Below are 18,858 nucleotides of genomic sequence, written 5' to 3'. Positions count from 1 at the left end.
GTCTGTGTCCACCACTCGTCCACCCCGTCTGTCCACCGGTGTCCGTCGTTCTCTCTCCGCAGTCCCCACAGGCCCCCGCACAGTCTGTCTGCGTGTCTCCAAGTCTGTGGGTCCGGCCCGTGTCTGCGTCGTCTCTCTCCTTGCAGCTTTGCCGCCCTACCTGTCGGATCTGGTCGCTGACCCTGTCTCTCCCGCCGCTTCGTCCCCCTCCCCCGTCCTCCACCTGCAGCAAGCCCCCCTCACTCGGAGGGGCCGCACCCGCCTCACCCCTCCCAGGTCAGAGAGGACGGAGGGCCTCAGGGACCAGACCCCCCACCCCATCAATCAGTCTGCAGCCCTGGGTCAGACCTCCATTAGCACTAACCAGCCTGGACAAGAGGCAGACACCATCGGGCTAGGCCTCGGGGTGATAAGACCCAGATTGAATCACTGGGGCGGGAAGCTGGGCGCCCAGGGACATGAGACAGCCGCGACATCAGCCCCGAGGAGCCATGGGGAGCGCGGGTTATTGCGGGAGCTGAGCGGATGATTGGAAGTGATGGGCCCGGCGTTGGGGGGGCAGCTCCTCCGGGGCTCCTGGTGAAGAAGACGGGGGCGGGGCGGGGAGGACCTCAGCCAGCCTCGGAGCCTGCAGAAGCCTGGGGCCACTCGGCAAGGCCAGTGGTTTCCCATGGGCAGAGAGGAAGGGAGAGGCCTCCTCCTCCTTGGACAAAATGGGACAGGGGGAGGCCTGTGTCCTTAGGAAACAGCCGCTTTGCCCAGGCGCCGGCCCCCAGGTGCTGGTCTCAGAGCCCTCAGAGCCAGGGAGAGGGATGAGGGGAAGCAACACGGGTCTTGCCTCCCTCAGTGCTCCTTCACCCTGCTCTTTTCCCGCCCCACCACACTCCTGCACACACACCCACACACACGTGTCACACACGCGCACGTGCACACACATGCACTCTCCCTCTCTCCCATCCGTGTTCTACACGTGCCTGCTCTGCTCCGTGGGGACGAACATGAGGCGGACCCTCCCCAGCGATGCCTCCCTCCTGTCCACACGACGGCGAGCTTCTGTCCCTCCCGCTACAGCAAGAGCCTTCCTGAGCACGAAGCGGTGAGACAGCCGATTCGGGCCGGGGGCTCTGGGAGTCGCCCCGAGGCCACCGCACCACCTCCTGGACACAGTGGCCCTGGGGCCCAGGAGGGTTTGCCACCGCTGGCGGCGACAGCTACCGGGAGTAGGACCACCACAGCGGGGAACAAGCGACAGGAGGAACGTCCCCCACCTGAGGCTCAATCCCCCCCCAGAGTGACGTCATCACAAGAACTGGCAAGAGACACGCGGCCAAGGGATAATAAATATAATTGCTATGACGGGACCCTGCCCAGAGGAGCAGGAGCAGCCGCCCCAGACCCCACTTGTCCCCTCTGGCATGCTGAGGGCGAGTTAGAAGCTTTGAGGTCACCCTGGGGCTGCTGGGAGTGGCAGGGGTCACTGGGGGGCAGACCCCAGGCTTCGGGCTGCACAGGCCCCGGGCTGGCCGCCTAGCCCAGGACGTCCAAGTAAACGGGAGGCGCCTGGGCCAAGGCTTGGAGCTGGGCGTGCACGTCCTTGATGCTGTGGCGCTGCTGGGGCTCCCGCTGCCAGCAGCCCCGCATAATGGCGTAGACTTCTGGGGGGCAGGCCCGGGGCCGCTCCAGCTCCCTCCCCTGCGTGATGCATTCAATCGCCTGGGGCCGCCGGAGGGAGAGAGAAGAGGGCGCTGGGCACTGGAGCAGGGGCCAGAGGCCAGCCACAGCTCCACCCGCCCCGCCTCCCAGAGGCTCTCCAGGAGGGTCCCCCAGATGGCTGGGCCTCTTGGCTATGAATAATCTAAAAGGAGGCAGGGAGCCCCAAGATTCCTTTCCACTTGGATGCTGGGCAGGGTTAAGGCTATGTAGGCTGGGAAGGTTGGGCTGGAATCAGACCCTCAGGAGACTTGCCAGCTGATGTGAGGAAGGGGCAGGGCCTCCAGCTCCCAGCTCCGAGAGCCAGAGGTAAGGAGAGCGGGACTGCACACAAAGGCCCTGGGGACTGGCTGGCTGGCCATTTAAGGTAGAGGGCAACCCCAGTTCCTTTTGGCTTCTGTAGGTACCATTCGGGGGGGGACCTAGCACTTCTGGACAGAAACTGCAGCAGGAAAGACCCGAGTCAGACTCCAGGAAGGACTGTTAGAGCAGCTAAGGGAGCCAAAGAAGGAGAGATGGCGGCTGGGTGGTGGGTGACGGGGCCTGGAGTCTCTCCCCGCCTTCTTCCCTCCCTCCCCATTAAAGGACTTGGGTTATGGGCAGCACTAATTCCATTCCCTCTCTCCGTGCTTGAGAAAATTAAAATCTATAACCCTCTCCCCACCCCAGCAGCCTCCAGGGAGCGGACTGCATTAGGAGAAATGGAGACTGACAGCTGCGAGCCAAGGAGGGGGTGGGGGGAGCTGCTCTGGGAGACAGAACACCTGGGGCCTGCTCGGGCGAACGCAGCCAGGAGGGCGGAGGGAGGGGCGGGCCTGTCCTTCCTGCGGTCTGACCTCCAGCCTTCCTGCTGCAGTGTCAGGCCCTCCCGCGCCTGCCCCTCGTCCAGGCCTCTCCCTTCCTCCCTGATAACGCCTGCTGCGTCTATAAAACGCAGCTGAGGACGGGGGTCTGGGTTCCATTTGTAAAGTGCTCTGAGGCTCCCCCAGGAGCCAGCTGGGCCCGGGCTAGGAGGCAGGAATCCAAGGGAGCGGGAGCTGGAAGAGGGCAAGGAGAGGAGGGGCGGGGGTGGAGGAGGCCCGGGGCCTGCGGGCGGCAGCGGGATGGGGGCACCGGGACCGGACAGGCAGGGCCCAGGGGCGGCGGCGGCGCTGACCTCGGTGTTGGAGAGCTGGTACCAGGGCTGCTTGCCATAGGTGAAGATCTCCCAGAGCACCACGCCAAAGCTCCACACGTCGCTCTCGGTGGTGAACTTGCGGTAGAGCAGGCTCTCCGGCGGCATCCAGCGGATGGGCAGCATGGTGCGGCCCCCCACCTGCGGAGGGCGCTGCGTCACCGCGGGGCCTGCGGTGCGCCCCTGCCTCACTCCGCCTGTCCCCTACCCACCCCCTCCTGTGGGTCGTTAAAGATGAATGGAGGGGGCTCTGGGGGTCGGGGGCTAAGCGGGACAAAGCGAGGGAGTCCTCTCTGTGCATCCCCGGAGTGCGGAGACACCCTCCTGTGTGGCCCAGGAGGTAAGACGGGGTTAGAATCCGGAGACAGGCAGCCTGGGCCCCCACGCGCCCAGGAAGAGAAGGGTGAGCCTACGCCCAAGGCGGGGAACACCAGAGACCCTTACTCGGTAATAGTCCGTGCTGTAGATGTCCCTACTCATGCCGAAGTCCCCGATCTTGACCACGAGGCCTTGGCCCACCAGACAGTTGCGCGTGGCCAGGTCCCGATGCACGAAGTGCAGACTGGCCAGGTACACCATCCCCGCGGCAACCTGGCTCGCCACGGCCAGCAGCTGCCCCAGGCCCAGGGGCCCCGGAACCACGTCCTCCCCGCCAGCCAGCAACTTGGCATCCGGCCCGTGGGACCTGCCGAAGAGTGAGGGGGAGGGGGCGGGCTGGGTGGCGGGGAGAGCCCTCAGGAAGCTGAGGACCTGGAACCGGGGAGCTGGGGTGAGGGGGGTTTCGGAAGACTCCGGAGAATGGAAGAAGGAACAGAGAGGCAGGTGTCCGGAGGGCCTGGGAGGGGGGCCGCCAGGTGTGCCCACCTCCGGAGCCTCCACCACGGCCCACACTTTCCACATTCACGTCGCCCCCCACCCCCACAAGGCAGCCCTTGTGAACTCGGGAGCCCAGCAGCCAGCTGCCCACGGGCCTGCATCTGTTGCCCACGGACACCTCCCATAGGGCCCTACAGATGCTCACCTTCTATCCCCAGGTCTGCCCCTGCCTCTGTGAAGGGAAGCTTCCCCCCTCAGACTCCGAGCCTGAAACCTGGGGGTCCTCCCGTCTCTCTCAACTTTGCTCTCAATATTCAGCCTCCCGTGGGGTTCTTCTTCCTGCCAAAGGTCTCCAGGACGCCCTCCACCTCCCACAGCCACCACTCAGGATCAGTCCCTGGTCACTCAGCTCCATTCCCCAGATAGTCCTTCTTCTGACCCCAGCCCGAGCCAATGGCTTTGTCGGGACTTCCCACAGGCCAATTTACTCCTCATCTGTTTCTTCCTTCTGTCTGGCAGGGGCTTACTAAGCACCCCAGTGTGCCCGTCACCACAGCTACCGTGGAGAGTAGGATAGAGATCAACAGGGGCACCTGATCACTCAGGCCAGGGATGGAAGAAATCAGGGGAGACTTCTTGGAGGAAGAGACATTTAAACAGACTCAAACCCTGAAGAAAAGAGGTGAGTAAGCCATTGAAAAGGGTCAGAGACACAGGAGGATGAAGTGGGGAGGGGGGGAGACCTGGCATACCATGCAGCGGGAACTGTAAGAGCAAAGGTCCAGAGGCAGAACAGACAGGCTTCCTAGGGAATGTCTTCCAGACTCATCTAGGAGTCTTCACGGTTCTCTCCTTTGGTTCCCTGTGCTCCCCCAGCATTGAGAGTCACTATTCCCACAGCCTGGGCCCCAGATGGTGGCCCGCCCCTGGCCTGCATCCCCAGCACTCAGCACGGAGCCCACACGGTGTCTGGTGAGCCAGGTCTCCTGTCTGGCCCCCCGTTGACTCCAGTCTCCTGAGTCCATCCACCTCCACACTCATCACCTTCCTCCTGCTCCCACCCTCCACGGGCCCCTCCTCGCCCACAGGGTAAGCTTCGGCTCTGGGGTCTCTCCCAAGCCTGATGGAGTGGATGATCCTTCATTCCCAAGGGGGTGTTTGGAAACCAAATCACGACCAACAGCTGAACAGACACACAGTGCTTTCTTGTCCAGAACCATAGCCCTCCACTGTCCCTCTGACTGGCAGGGAAACTGAGGCCAGAGAGGAAAGCTCTTGGCTCAGCTAGGGCATCACAGCTGAGTGCAAGCCTGGCCCTCCCCCTCCCCGCCTCACAGGTCACCCGACGCCATCCTGGGGAAGGGAGCGTGTTCATCCAAGGACTCAACAGAGGGCACATGTGACCATCACAGTCAGGGACTGAGAGCAGGGCTCCACCTGGGGCCATACTCCCCACTGGGTGCCCCTGGGCAAGCCGCTTACGCCTCATCTGTGAAATGGGCACATTTCTTGAAGCTATTAAAATCATGGCACACATGAGTAAACATATCAGAGTAGTTCTGTCCAAAGCCAAAGAAGTGAACTTTTAGTGACTTCCTGCAGGTATAAATTCCCACGTACGCTTGGAGACTCTGAAGAACGCCTCTATCTACACTCTCGCCCAGATACACTTGTGTGCGCGCAGCCACGGCTCGGGGTGGGAGCAGAGCGCCTGGAAGGCGGCAGGAGCCCCGGGACCGGCTGTTACTGTCGCTGTAGCTCTCTATGCCGTCAGCCCCACAGGCCTGGCTTCCGCGCGCCCCCCACCCCCGTGCCTGCAAACACACCCCTGCCAGCCGCGGGCCTGCCCTGCTGTGTCCTGACTTGTGCCCGTGCCCCCCACACTGCCCCATCCCGTGCGCCGACGGCCCACATTCCGCCGGCGGTCCTCGGAGCTCCTCGGGGACAGGAGCGGGCCTTCCCGCTCTGTCGAGGGTCGCCCCTCGGCTGGACAGACAACCGGGGTGCTCCTGTAGGGAAGGGGCTCGGGACAGACGCTCCTACCGGAGGAAGCGGTTGAGGTCGCCGTGGCGCATGTACTCAAAGACCATGAGCAGCGGGCGGCCCTCGGTGCAGACCCCAAAGAAGCGCACGATGTGCCGGTGCTGCAGCACAGTCAGCAGCTGCGCCTCCCGCTGGAAGTCCTGCTTCGCGCTCTCTGACACCTCCTTCAGCGCCTGGACGCCGGGGGGGTGGGGGGGGTGCGCGGGGCTGAGTGGGGGGGGGCCTCCCCTGCGTACACCCGAGGGGGCCGCAGCCCACGCCCACACCCCAGCCTGAGCTCCTGGCCCTGGAACGATGATGCTCCGGGACGTGGGACCCAGGCCCGCGGGAGCCCGGGGACAGGGTCTTACCTTGACGGCCACCAGCATCTTGTCCTGCTCCGGCGACAGGCTGTGGCACTCGGCAAGGAAGACCTTCCCGAAGGCGCCCTCGCCCAGCTCCCACTTGAGCACGATGTCCTGGCGTTTGATGTGATGAACACCTGCGGGGGGCGTGCGGGGTCAGACCGGAGCCCCCCCCCCCCCGGGTCCGGAAGGACAGGCCAGCAGGGGCTGACAGTGAGGCTTCTTGCATTCCCCAAAGTCCCGTGCTGCGGTGTGCACGGGGATGGGGGATGGGAGGGATGCTGGTTCGGGCCCCGGGCAGCCAAAGGAGAGGGTACGGGGCTTCTACACACGCGCACGCGCGCACACGCACACCCAGGCCCCCCTGCCCTTGACCCAGGAGAGCTCCTCACAGGCATCACTGAAGTACTGTGGGTTCTCGATGATGTGTCCTTGGAGCCCTGAACCTTTGCCCTCAGTGGGGGACAAGGAGCTGCCCCCTAAGGTCATAAAGTGCAGAGACATGGCCAGTCCGTCCTCTGGAGCCAGCACGGCGGCGCCTGGGGAAGCGACACAGCCTTATGGAGGGGTCACATCCCAGGTGCACACGCTGGCCCCTGTCGGGGTGCAGGGCACCAGGCAACCCCAGCCCAGACCCTGCAGGGGTGAGGCAGGGGAGAGAGGGAGTCAGCAGGGGAAGAGGAGGCACTCTCTCTGTTTGGCTCCTGTCCAACCCCAGGCCCTGTGGGGCCACCAAAGAACTCCCCCCCACCCCCGCCGAGCTCAGACCTCCCAGACCCACTTAGTGTTTGACTACAATCCAGCCGCCAATTAGCAGCTGCCTCCTGACACTCTCCCAGCCGCAGCCCAACAGGCACACGCACCCCCACACATCCCACAGCCCGGCCCTCGTCCACCCTGACACACCCCCCCTAGCTCTCCACTGTGTGCAAGCCCCCCACACGGAGGCCAGGGTCAGGGAGAGCAAGTGGCAAACAAAGCCAGCAGGACAGATGCGCACACAGCCCGCTGCCGCACCCCTACTCACGGCCAACCCCGAACTTGTTCCTCTGTCCACATCTGTTGAGCACCAGGAAGAGCGTGGAAAGGAAGAGGCAGGCAAAGACAGCCAGGCCCACAGCCACTGAGACCTGCGGGCGGGGGCAGTTAGAGCCGAGCTTCTTCCACTCCCTCAGAAAGCCCCCAGAGCAAACAGCTCCCCATCCTGTGTGGGAGCCCAGAGCCAGGCCCCCAGAACAGCCTTTTCCTCCCCTGGGGCCCCAGGCCTTGGGGTCAGGCCTCCAGACTCCGACCAGAAATGACTGTCAACAAGCTGCGACCCAGCCTCCCGATCCCAGGGCTGAGACAAGCCCCCCCATCTCATGCTTACCCCGAAAGGGGTTTCATCCTTCTTCTCCACGGGGTCTCCGGAAGTGCTGTTAGTGTCTGTGGGGACACAGGGCATGGAGAGTGCGGCTCAGCACACATGGTGTCTCCTGCAGCAGCTCCCACCCCCACCCCTGCTGAGCCCTCAGGGATCAGGTCCGCTGTGCCCCCTGCCCCGGCCTCGGCTTCAGGGACCCGACAGAACCTGCCCTCTTGCCTGGGCTACTCACCCACTGGCGAGAAGGAGACTGCAGTAGGGGAAGGAGAGAAAGCGGTCAGATGGCAGCCGGAGAGCAGTGAGGCTTCCCTCTCCCATTCCCCCCACCCTGGACTCATCCCTTCCTGAGGCAGGGGGTGGGGGGGGCTGGGGCGGCTGGGCCTCAAGGAGAAGAGGTCCGGGGCCCTTCTCCAGCCAGGCACCTACGCGCTGGTGTACGGCCCTGTCCTTGGCCAGCCCAGGGAGGGCGGCAGCCCGGGTTTTGGGGCTCCCGGGGCTCGGCGGAGGCAAGGCAGGGAGGCCAGTGCAGAACTGGACTCCAGAACCCCAGGCTCTTTTCCGCCCAGGACAAGGCACTCCAGCTGTGGTCAGGACCACAACAGTGAGGGGGCCCTGGGGAGGGGGGTCGTCCGCCGGGCTTGGGATGGCCCTTGCACCGGGAATGGGGTCCTCGGGGTTGAACTCGAAAGGGTTGTCCATGAAGGCGGCCAGGACGGAGGCGGACGCCTGGCCGGACGGGTTGGTGGCCAGCAGCGTGTAGTTGCCGTTGTTGACGTGGGTGGGCTGGTTGAGGCGCAGGCACCCGTGCCGCACGGTCTCGTTGGCCGCGGGCTCCAGGAACTCGGTGAAGATGAAGCTGGTCTCGTTGAGCACGGAGCCGTTGAAGAGCCAGCGCAGGGCGGGCGCCGGCTGCCCGTCCACCGAGAAGGGGATGCACCAGTGGTGTAGCTCCACCGGCCTGTGCAGCTGCACGCTGGCAGGGACTATGGGCCAGAGAGAGGGACAGCCGGAGGTCAGGGAGCAGCCGGAGGGGACCCGGCGCCGACCTGACAAGTCAGGGGGCTGGGGGGGCGGGGCACAGCCAGAAATCAGGCGGCGGGCCGAAGAGAAAGGGGCCACCGGCCCGAAGAAATGCACAGGGAGGGAGCTCCTGAGGAAAGGTGCCAGGAAATCGCAAGTAAACCGAGCAGCGGGTGTACACAGCTCGCAGGCTTGGAGAGCTTCTAGGTGGCCGTGAGTGACAGCCCCTAGGAAACAGGATCCAGGCCACGGAAACGAAACACGGGGTCTTTTGGATAAGGGTCCAGAAAAATGAAGGGCAGTTAAGCTTAAGTAGATCGGGAGAGGGCCGAAACATCAAACAAGCAAAAAACATGTAGTTAAAATGCTTTCAGAAAGGGGCGCCTGGGTGGCTCCGTCCGTTAAGCACCTGCCTTCGGCTCAGGTCACGGTCCCGGGGTCTTGGGATCGAGCCCCGCATCAAGCATCAGGCTCCCCGCACAGTGGGAAACCTGCTTCTCCTTCTCCCTCTGCCTCTCCCCTCTGCTCATTCTCTTTCGCTCTCTGACAAATAAATAAAATCTTAAAAAAAAAAAAAAACGCTTTTGGGGGAAAAAAAATATATGGGTTTGAAATAGACCCAACCTGGGGAAAGCAAAAGCTTCTTCTTTTTTTTTTTTTAAGATTTTATTTATTTGTTTGACAGCGATCACAAACAGGCAGAGAGGCAGGCAGAGAGAGAGGGGAAACAGGCTCCCCGCTGAGCAGAGAGCCTGATTCGGGGCTCCATCCCAGGACCGAGCTCCATCCCAGGACCCTGGGATCATGACCTGAGCTGAAGGCAGAGGCTTTAACCCACTGAGCCACCCAGGCGCCCCAGCAAAAGCTTCTTGATAATAGACACACAGATGTTGCGCAGGGGGCCCTACTCAGCAGGGAAGGACCCAACGAATAAGAGATGCTCCCAGCACTGGGGTGGGGGGGGGGAGCAGGGGGTGACTCTTAGAAATACAATGTTACACAGAAGAAACTAAGCCCAGAACAGAACTTGCGGGAGGGTCCGTCTCTATAATGCACAAGAACAGGGAAAACTAAGTCATACTGACAGGGAAGCACACGTGTGTACAATTATTTTTTAAAAGCAAGGAAACAGTTATCCCAAAAGTCAGGATGGTGCAGAGAAAAAGGATGGGGAGAGAAAGGGAGTGTGTGTGTTTGAAAGAGCCAAAGAATAATGATTGTTTAAAGTGTCAGTGTTCACACGTCTATGCTAGATTTTACAACTAAAGAAGAAAAGTTGTGTAACGTACATGATTTAAAGTAATTTGTTGAGGCGCATCTGGGTGGCTCCGTGGGTTAAGCCTCTGCCTTCGGCTCAGGTCATGATCCCAGGGTCCCGGGACCAAGCCCCGAATTGGGCTTTCTGCTCAGTGGGGAGCCTGCTTCCCCCTCCGCTCCCCTGCCTACCTCTCTGCCTACTTGTGTTCTCAGTCTGTCAAATAAATAAATAAACTCTTCAAAAAAATAAATAAATAAAGTAATTTGTTGGCAGACTAGGGAAATTAGGCAGCGAGCATAGAGGAGAGCTCAGGAGGGGAATTTGCTCTTGTAAAGCTCGGAGGGACAGCAAAAGGGCTCCGACGGGTCGGGCAGGGAGTAATGCAGTGAGAACAGCTGGGCAGCCAGGGCTGAGGGCCTCAGGTAGCAGGACTTGGGCAGCGGGCCAGAAAGAAATCCATTCCCATCCCTCTGGCCTTGACGAGTCCCCGGGACTCCCCCCACAGGATTGGGTTTTCATGGGAATCTGGAAACAACTGGGCTGGAGCCGCTCGGGAGACAGATACCTATCCCAGCCCCGTCCTCCAGCCCAGACCCTCAGAGCCTCTTTCCAGGGAAGACGGGGGTGGGGTGGGGGGTTGGGGGGTGGAGGCAGCCACTGGGACTCACAGGAGACGTTGACCTGCACGGAGACTTCGGCCCGGCCCATGTTGTTCTCTGCCCAGCATGTCACATTCTTCCTATTGAGGTCGCTGGTGACGTTGGCCAGGGTCAGCCCCAGGGACGGCGGGCCCCCAGATTGCTGGGTCAGGAAAGAGAAGGGTAAATGAGGAAGGGTGTCGCAGGCTTAGGTATGGAGGCAGGGGCTAGAGCCGCTGTCCTGGGGGCATCCCTGTGGCTCCAGATGGAAAGAGAGGAGGGGTGGGGGGACCGGGGGAAGGGAAGAGGGAGAGGAGAGAACACAGCAGAGGAAGGTCCCCTCCTTTAGAACGCGTGCGCAGACTATCTCCTGGAACATTGATTTAATGATCTGAAAACATCAAGAACATGACCGGTAGCCTCAAAACAGGAGCGGACTACCCTGAACGGGGACCACCCTCCAAGCAGCTGGGCCGATGTCCAGAAGGCCAAGGACCCAACAGGCATGAGTCATTCTTGCTCTGCACGCGGTGCTTGGCAGTTTCAGCCCCAGGGAGACCGGGGCGCGGGCAGAAGTGGCCACAGCGCCCCGACCCCCTCTGGCAGATAAACGCAGAGCCTGAAGCTAGAGGCAGTGACTGGGCAGTGACGGACGGGACTCTGAGTCACCGTCGGAACACTGGATCAGGTTCAGGTTCTCTTCCTAGGAAACGGGGGACGCGTGCCAGTTACGTGACCTCGGGACAATTCCTAATCTTGCTGAACCACGGCTTTCTTGCCTTGTAAGCCATGGAGGTAGACAAAATGATCCTTTCAAGCGTTAGAAAGCTACTTCCATTAAAATGATGGAAGGCCACGGAGCGGTGGACCAGCCTCATTTGTCTGGAAATTTCAGAAATGCGGAATCCCTTCGACTAAGTGCTGGGGGAGGTGAAGTTTCCCGGGACCTCCACTGGAGTGGAAGTTTGAAGATCACGAAGGGCTCCCTCACCCTGACGCAGGCTCTCGGTTCCAGCCTCCTCGGGGAGAAGCCTGGCCCTGCTCCAAGCTTCTGTCTGAGGACCCCCCTCCCCCAAATCCCTGTGGGTGCTGGGCAGCCCATCGACTCAGCCCTATGAGCTGCTTGCCACCCTCCAGCCTCACCCCCCCGCCCCCACTCAACCCAGTTGGGTGTGACTTTTCTATAGGAAGTTGCTAGAAAACAGAAGTGATAGCAAACATGGAAACCTCCCAAAGAGAAAAGCAAAACCCTGGAATTTCCCAAAACAGCTGAGCAAAGGTCTCCCCACTGGTGGTCATGGCCAACCTCTTGCCTCTACCTTATCACCTTTCCATCACTCACTCTCGTGGCTCTGCTCAGTGGCTCTGCTCAGTGGCTCTGCCCCCCACCCCACCGTGCCGGCATCCCTGGCCCCCAGTGGCTCCTCTTCCTTCAGTACTGTCCCGAGGGCCTCCAGCCATCCTGGGGGTGCAGCCCCTCCCAAAGTGAACCCCTGGCCTGGCTCCTCCAAGGGGCCGGACCCTGTGTATCCACCCACACACGTTGGGTGGGCACCACCTACTGTCGGCCTCTGGTGACCTTGTCAACGAGGCCGGAGACAGTTGGGGCTACTCGGGGCTGCCCATCGCCCGCTTGAGCACAGAAAGCCAAAGACACATCTGCAAAACCAAGATAGCAGCCGTGGCCAGAGGCAGCGGAGACATCAAAGGTCATCACGTCCACCTCCTCAGCTGACAGGTAAGAAAACCAAAGTGTAGACAGATTTTCCGAAAGTCAGTCCAAAAACTCATTAGTGAGAAAGCTGGACCTGGACCGGGACTTTCTTTACTAACAAGCTCATCACACACCCAGGAGGATCTGCTTCTAGCATCTCCAGACGAAGATGGGAATGACCCTGGGGACGCCCTGGATGCAGGACCACAAGCGCCGTACAGACCCCCCGTCCTGTTCCCTTGTCTAGAAAGCCAGTGATTGGGAGGGATGGTTTGGGGGTCCAGGGACCGTCTCTCCGGCAGCAGGCATGTGTCCCCTGGGTCCCCACTGGGCCAGTGCCCACCGTGAGGGCAGGTGTTTGCCGGCCCCACAGAACGAGCCTGAGCCCCATGGGTTGAAGCCGCATCTGTCCCTCCCTTACGTGCTTCTTCCTCACAGTCTCTCTTTCCCTGTCTTTGTCCCCTGTGTCCTGTCCAAGCGTCTCCCAGGGAGAGGGGGAGTGGAGGGACAGGGCGGTGAAGGGCTTCTCACCGTCACTGTGACCAGGTCCTCCAGCTCGGTCAGGATCCAGCCGGCCCCCTCCAGGTCCCGCCCTTCCACCAGGCACTGCAGCGACACATCGTCCCCCACGTCCACGGAGGTGTTGGGCATCTGGACCTTCAGCACGGGCACGCCTGGCAGCCCGGGATGGCCAAGGGACATTAGGTCAGGGAGTGGCCTCTGAGCCCTCCCACAGGGTGGTGCCTCCTCCCCCACCCGCCTCAGTGGCCCTGAGCCCCTCCTGGTGACGCCCAACGCCCTCCAACCTTCAGCACCCCCAGCTCTCGCCCGTGTCTGTTCCCCAGGCTCCTGCTCAGGGCTCCCTCCGCAGGCCTGCGGCTCCTCCCCACCCCTATGCAGGCCCGGCACCTACCGCAGCTGGCATTGGACAAGAGGGCCAGCGGCCCCTGCCCGGGGCACTGCAGCTTCTGTCCGCGCACGCCACCCAGCCCCAACTCCTCCCAGCGCAGCAGCCAGTACACGGCACACGTGCAGTGCAGAGGGTTCCCCAACAGGACCCTGTGGGTACGGGGGACACCAAGAGAGTCAGGGACCGGGCCAGGGTCGCGCCTGAGGAGCCCCAGAGAACGAAGTAGCAGATAGGAGGGAGTGCGGGCAGACCTCAGGCTGGCAGATCCGGAGGTGAAGGAAGGGGGACAGGGGCGAGGGTCCTCTCGGGCACCCCAGGAACAAGACGTTATTACAAGAAATAGGATCCAGAAAGCCCAGGAGCCGGCTGGGGGCTACATGGATTCCTTTACCCCCGCAGGCTCCTCAGGAAGACAGGTGTGTGCGTGGGGTGCGGGCGACATGGGCAGCTGTGCGCCCTGGCATAGGGAACGGTGCCGGCCCCCCACTGCCAGAGGGCATTCAGCCTTAGCCACCCAGCTCTCCCCCCACATCCTGGCCGCCCCCCCCAGGGCGGGAGGCCCCTCCAGTGGGCCCGCGGTCTCAGATGGGGTCACGGGCGTGGACAGAGTCCCCAAAGAGCAACCCCCACCCACCGCCACCCCTACAGGCAGAGATCCACATGCCCGCGCGCGCTCGCGCACACAGCTCTGGCCCCCCAAGCAGGCCCACACTCACAGCTCCTGCAGGGGGAGGCCCTGGACAGCTTTCCAGGAGAGAGACTCCAAAGCGTTGAAGGAGAGATTCCTGTGGGAGTTGAGATAGAGACGGCCGCCTTGAGCCACCAACCTTGCTCTGACCCAGGGAGAGGGAGGGAGGGAGGAGCCATGGGGAGCTGACATCTCACTCCCCCCCACCCAGTGCCCACAACCCTGGCAACTAGGACCAGGCAAGGAGGCACTGGGGTTGGGACAGGTTAGGCTCTTGGAGTCCCTTTCTTCTCGCTGGGACAGCGAGAGTTAACTCCACTTAACCCCCTCCCCAGATCCCAGGGAGGGGGTCTCAGGGAACAGCCTGCTCTCCTCTCCCCCCTACCTTGGCCCCAGCTGGCAAAGTGCTGAGACCCCAGCTGGGGGAAGGGCCTCCATCTGTGCTCCCCTCCCCGCAGAGCCCAGACGGGCCAGAGGAAAAGGGGGATGGTGGCGCAGATCTCAGAGGACTTCCTCAGCTGGCCCAGCCTCAGAGACCCCGGGGCCCCCAGGGATCGGTAAGAATGCCCAGGCCAGCACCAGACACAGCGGGGTGTGGTAGTACAGCTGTGTGGCCTCGGCCCAGAAACATCCCCTCCAGGAGTCTCAGAGCCCTCATCTGTAAAATGGGCTGCCACTCCCTCTCGCCGCGTTGGCTGCGAAGACTCAGGGACGTGAGTATGTGACATCTCACGGGCTCGCATTCTTAACCGAAGCCCCACTTTGTCATGAGGGAGGCGCCTAACGTCACCTTTTCTGCTGTGCGACATCACCAGACACAGCCGAGACTTTAGAGGACCCCAGCACCCTGCTGTCTGTCTGTCTGTCCACCATGGTGAGAAGGAGGAACTGAACGGCTGGCCCCAGAGGCCAGAGAGGGGGCTTCGAGGGACTCCAAGAGTCTCCCTTCCCTGCCCGCCGCCGCCCCTGCCCACCATCCACAGAGGGGCAGCTGTGACTCCCGGGGTGGGCAGGGTGACTGCGGCGGATCTGATGGCCCAGCTCCTAGGCTATCCCTGGGGGCCAGGAGGGGGTGGGAGGTGGCATCCCCAGCCAGAACCTGGGGCACGCTCCTGCCCCTGACTCCCTGTGGACAGGTGTGTCTGAACTCCGGGAAGAAAAACGGGGCAGACGCCCATGAGACGCATCCTTGTAGCGGGAAGTGTGGGAGCGAGAGACACCGGATGCTGCGGCTGACGGGGCTGGGGCGTGCGGTTTGGGGGTTTAGGGGGGTGGGATGGTGGGGGGGTGGGGTCCCAGGTCACCAGCATCCCTGAAGATGCGGAGAAGCCCCAGGGGAATGGGTGAGGCCATGTCCCTGACCAGGTCGGGGCCTTCTTCACAGCAGCTGGGGGGTGGGGCCCAATCCCAGCAGACACCCATCTGGGTCCCCCCCCGCCCAGCGCTGGCCACTCACAGGCGACTGAGCCGAGGAGTGAAACGGAAGGCGTCAGGCGCCACGGAGCGGAGTCCACTCTTCACGATGGTGCTGGGAGGGTGCAGCAGGGTCAGCCCACAGGCCCTCCGCTCCTCAGGGCCCCACCTCTCTGTCCACACCGGCCCCGAGGCCCCAGTGCGAGCTCTGGACCTCCCATCCCCCTTCAGGCTCCCCAGCTGCCTTGGGCCCCCGAGACCCCTGAGCTTTCTGGTCTCCTCCAGTCCCTCCGTTGTCAGCCTCCGAGTCACTGGTCCCCCGGCCCTGCACTGACCCCACCCCGACAGCCAGCCCCTCACAGGTCTCGCAGCTCCCCCAGGCCCCGCAGGTGAACGGCCTCCAGACGCTGCAGATGCACTTGGTTCTCGATGTGGCTGTGGGGAGAGGGGATGGGGGGTCACAGGGGCGCAGGTCCACCCTCAAGTTCCCGTGCCCACCTGCCTGCCTCCCTCAGCATCGCAAACGCAGGTGCAGGCACTCACACACGCACCGGTCACACACGACCCGTGCACATACAGATACACGGACACACGTGTGTATGCGTCCTCACCAGCACGCAGACACACTCCCACCCCTCATGTGTGCACACACGGGCACACACACATACCACCTCGCGCGTGTCCACAGGAGCCTTGGTACATGCATGGACACAGAGGCAGGCCGGTGGGCACGCTCCCACTGTCATGCCCGACGCACGTATGCATCGGCCTCTCGTGTACAGCAGTGGTCCCACGTTCACAAACACACAAAACCCCATTCTCAGCTTAGGGTTCTGCTCTCCTGCCCAAGGCCTCTCCTGTTCGTGCTCAGAAATGGGGGTCACGCTGGGACTCCTGCCTCCACAGAGGACCGAGGCTCATGACGGCCCCGCAGCACAGAGGGAACCCCGTGGTCATGCGAATCCGTGTGTTCCCAAACACACACTCCCCATCTGGGCTGACCACACCGCTGCACACTTGCTCCCTCGTTCACCCACGTGCCCGTGCGCGCGTGCACACCCCACCCTCAAAGCCACAGTCCCTCCCTACGCTCAGGCAGCAGCCACGACTGCCCCCACCCTTCAACAGAGCAAACAAGAGGCACAGAGGCTGTCGGTCGGGGACCCCTTGAGCCCCTCCCTGCCCCAAGAGGGACCTGAGAAGGGGGACAAGGGCACTGGGAGGCTGGAGAAGGGACGAGGGTGGTGAAGAGGCACAGACAGGCGGTTCACAGGGCAAGAAAATGATGGGAAGGCTGGAGGGGGCCATAAAAACACAGGTGGTGAACCAGAGACACAGAGAAAGAGACAATGAGCAGGAAGAGACTAGCAGAGAGAGAGAGAGAGAGAGAGAGAGAGACAGGCAAGGGGACAGACAGATAAGGACAGGGAGACAGAGACACAAAGAGATAAGGACAGAGCACCACAGAAAGCCAGACCGGGGCTGGGACAGAAGGACAGGTGCGCAGGGACGGAGGCTGCTGCCACCCTGGGGCCTGCCCAGCTTCGGGATCTGGCACGCCACAGAGTTCCTGAGAACTCAGGTGCCCTGCTGTGGCACGTCAGTGAACCCCCCCACCCCTTGCACACACAGACATGTACACACGCACACTTGCCAGGAGCCTTTGACTCACTGCATCTTCTCAGAACTCTCCCCTCACCCCTCTCCCCTTCCCTGGCTGGACCAGGGGAAGGGGGGGAGCCAAGCTGCGTGACCTCTCCTCCTCCGCCTACTTCCCAGTGGGGGGGACCCCAGCTGCACCGGCCAGGCAGCCTTCCCCCAGTCCTAGGGAGCCCTCTCCTGTAACTCCGCTCACAGAGTCTAGAGCTGGAGGGACCGGGGAGGGGTGGCGGCAGCCACCGTGACCAAGCTGTCCAGCAGCACACTCAAAGCTGCCTCATTCGCTTGGATTCATCATCAATCTGTCTTTTCGAGTCCATTATCTCCTCGTTAGCTCTGCGGGTGAAGGAGGAGGAGGGGACGGGCAGGCGGAGGCTGGGGGTCAGGCCGCTGCCTCACCCAGCAGGTCCTCTCAGCACCCCACCCTGCATGGCTCCTGGTCCCCAGCCTAGCCTGCCCATGCCCCCACCTCCCGGGGGGCTGGGCCCACTGGATAAGGGAACAGGGACAAGAGCTATGACGGGGATCATTGTGGAGCCAGGGCCCTGGTGTGAAGGTGCAGGGGACTGAGGGGACAGGGCTGGGGACAGCAGCCCCTCCCACCCTGCAGAGCCCTAGCCCAGACCCAGACAAGGCCATCTCCTCTCTTTCTGGTCTCCCTAGGGCCATTAAAGAGAGAGATGGAGGACCTTCCCGTTAATTACCACGAGATACGGGAGGACCTCGCTGCTAATGATCACAGTCCGCTCGAGTAACTTCCAGACAGTGACGGTTCCCACCTCGGACGCCTTCCAACCCATCACTGTCACCGCATGAGGCCAGCTCCTTGCCCACCCTCTAAGCCCCAGGCCGCAGAAAAAGGATTTTTCTAGCAGTCCCTCCCCTCTTCTAGAAGTCTTGCTGGTCCCATCAACTACACAGAATACTCAAGCATTTTCCAGGCATCGCCCTGTGATGCTCGAGTACCTCTAGGCCAATTATCACAGAATACTCCCATAGGTTTCCCCAGCTGCTAACAAGTACTCCAGTATTTTGTAACCAATTACTGCAGGTTGTCAGAGTACTACAAAATGCTGGAGATTTCTCCCAGGTTGCGGCCCCGAAAAGAGGAGAGCCTGTCAACATGAGCCCTGGCTCTCTGCCCCAAGTAGGGGGATAAGGGTGGAAAGGGAGACGGGGTGGGGACAGAGAGGCCAGGAGTCTCGTTTTCAATCCCCAAATCAAGGGATAGCGGGGACAAGAGATGGTGGAATCGGGAAGAGGGGAGCTCAGCCACCCCGCTGTGCCTCCTCACCACCTCCTCCCTATTCCAGTTCAATCCCCAGTTCCAGAGGCAAGAGCTGGTGTTGCCTGGTCATGGCCAGGAGCAGGGTAGGGGCTGGCTTCCCCCTGGAAAGGAGCGACGGCGGTAGGGGTGCCAAACTAGCCCCAGCTAGCCAACCCAGAGCTCGGGCTCCTCCTGTCTGCTCTCCAGAGGCTGCTTCGGGACGGCGGGGCTGGCTCAAACCGGGTCCACGGACAGCTCCCTTGCCTGGCTGCGCCAGGCACCTTCCAGACGGGCACTGCCGTGGCGGTCAGGGAGCCGCGGGGGCAGAGGCAGGCCCAGGTACAGTCTCCCGCCCCGCCCCGTACCCCGCTGGCTGGAGGAGAGCGCGCGCCCTCGGGGCCCGGCTACGCCCGCCTGCCCCCGCGCCCCGCTGCCGCGACCCCCGCGCCCCCCCGCGCCCGCTCCCCCGCGCCCGCCGGACACTCACAGCTCCGTCAGGTTCTCTGCGGCCGGCAGGCGGCGGAGGCTCTGCAGGGCCCCAGGCCGGGAGCAGCGCAGCCCCGAGGGGCCGTGAGGGCAGCAGACATCGGGGCAGGGCGCGGCGCCCGCGGACGCCAGCATCAGCCAGGCCAGCAGGCTGCCCGGCCCCGCCGCCCGGCCGTGTCCGCCCCGCTGCCCTCGCGGTTCGCCCCGCAGCATCGCGCCGGCCCCGCAGCCGTCCGTGCGCTCCCAGCAGCGGCCGCCGGGCCTCCCCCGACACGTGCGCCCGCCGCGCTAAAGACCCGACCGCCGGGAAGGGGCGGGGCCCGCATCCCGCCCCGCCCCGCCCTGCCCCCTCTGG

At 62.8% G+C, this 18,858-nt stretch overlaps 1 protein-coding gene across 1 annotated transcript; it reads right to left on the bottom strand.

Moving 5' to 3' along the window:
* Positions 1-1,446: 1,446 nt before the first annotated feature.
* NTRK1 (neurotrophic receptor tyrosine kinase 1) lies at positions 1,447-18,716 on the bottom strand. Its single transcript, XM_032845067.1, has 17 exons — positions 18,505-18,716; positions 15,452-15,526; positions 15,135-15,206; positions 13,707-13,775; positions 12,994-13,139; positions 12,612-12,754; positions 10,397-10,529; positions 8,107-8,433; positions 7,683-7,700; positions 7,457-7,512; positions 7,115-7,217; positions 6,480-6,626; positions 6,094-6,224; positions 5,744-5,916; positions 3,329-3,569; positions 2,867-3,025; positions 1,447-1,713 (listed from the first exon to the last, which is right to left on the bottom strand). The coding sequence occupies exons 1-17, from the start codon at positions 18,714-18,716 to the stop codon at positions 1,528-1,530; spliced, it is 2,391 nt and encodes a 796-aa protein (XP_032700958.1). The 3' UTR covers positions 1,447-1,527.
* Positions 18,717-18,858: the final 142 nt, after the last annotated feature.

Source organism: Lontra canadensis, unplaced genomic scaffold (genome assembly GCF_010015895.1).
Source record: "Lontra canadensis isolate GAN:19392208 unplaced genomic scaffold, GSC_riverotter_1.0 scaffold160, whole genome shotgun sequence".
NCBI lineage: Eukaryota > Metazoa > Chordata > Mammalia > Carnivora > Mustelidae > Lontra > Lontra canadensis.
Note: the sequence above shows the minus strand (reverse complement) of the source record. Positions and strands in the feature narration are given on the sequence as shown.

Coding starts and splice junctions, on each gene's coding strand:
- NTRK1 (XM_032845067.1), bottom strand. CDS start 18,716: ATGCTGCGGGGCGAACCGCGAGGGCAGCGGGGCGGACACGGCCGGGCG. Junction 12,755..12,993: donor CTTGTCCAATGCCAGCTGCG/GTAGGTGCCGGG, acceptor CCGGGCTGCCAG/GCGTGCCCGTGCTGAAGGTC. Junction 6,627..7,114: donor GAACAAGTTCGGGGTTGGCC/GTGAGTAGGGGT, acceptor TCGCTTCCCCAG/GCGCCGCCGTGCTGGCTCCA.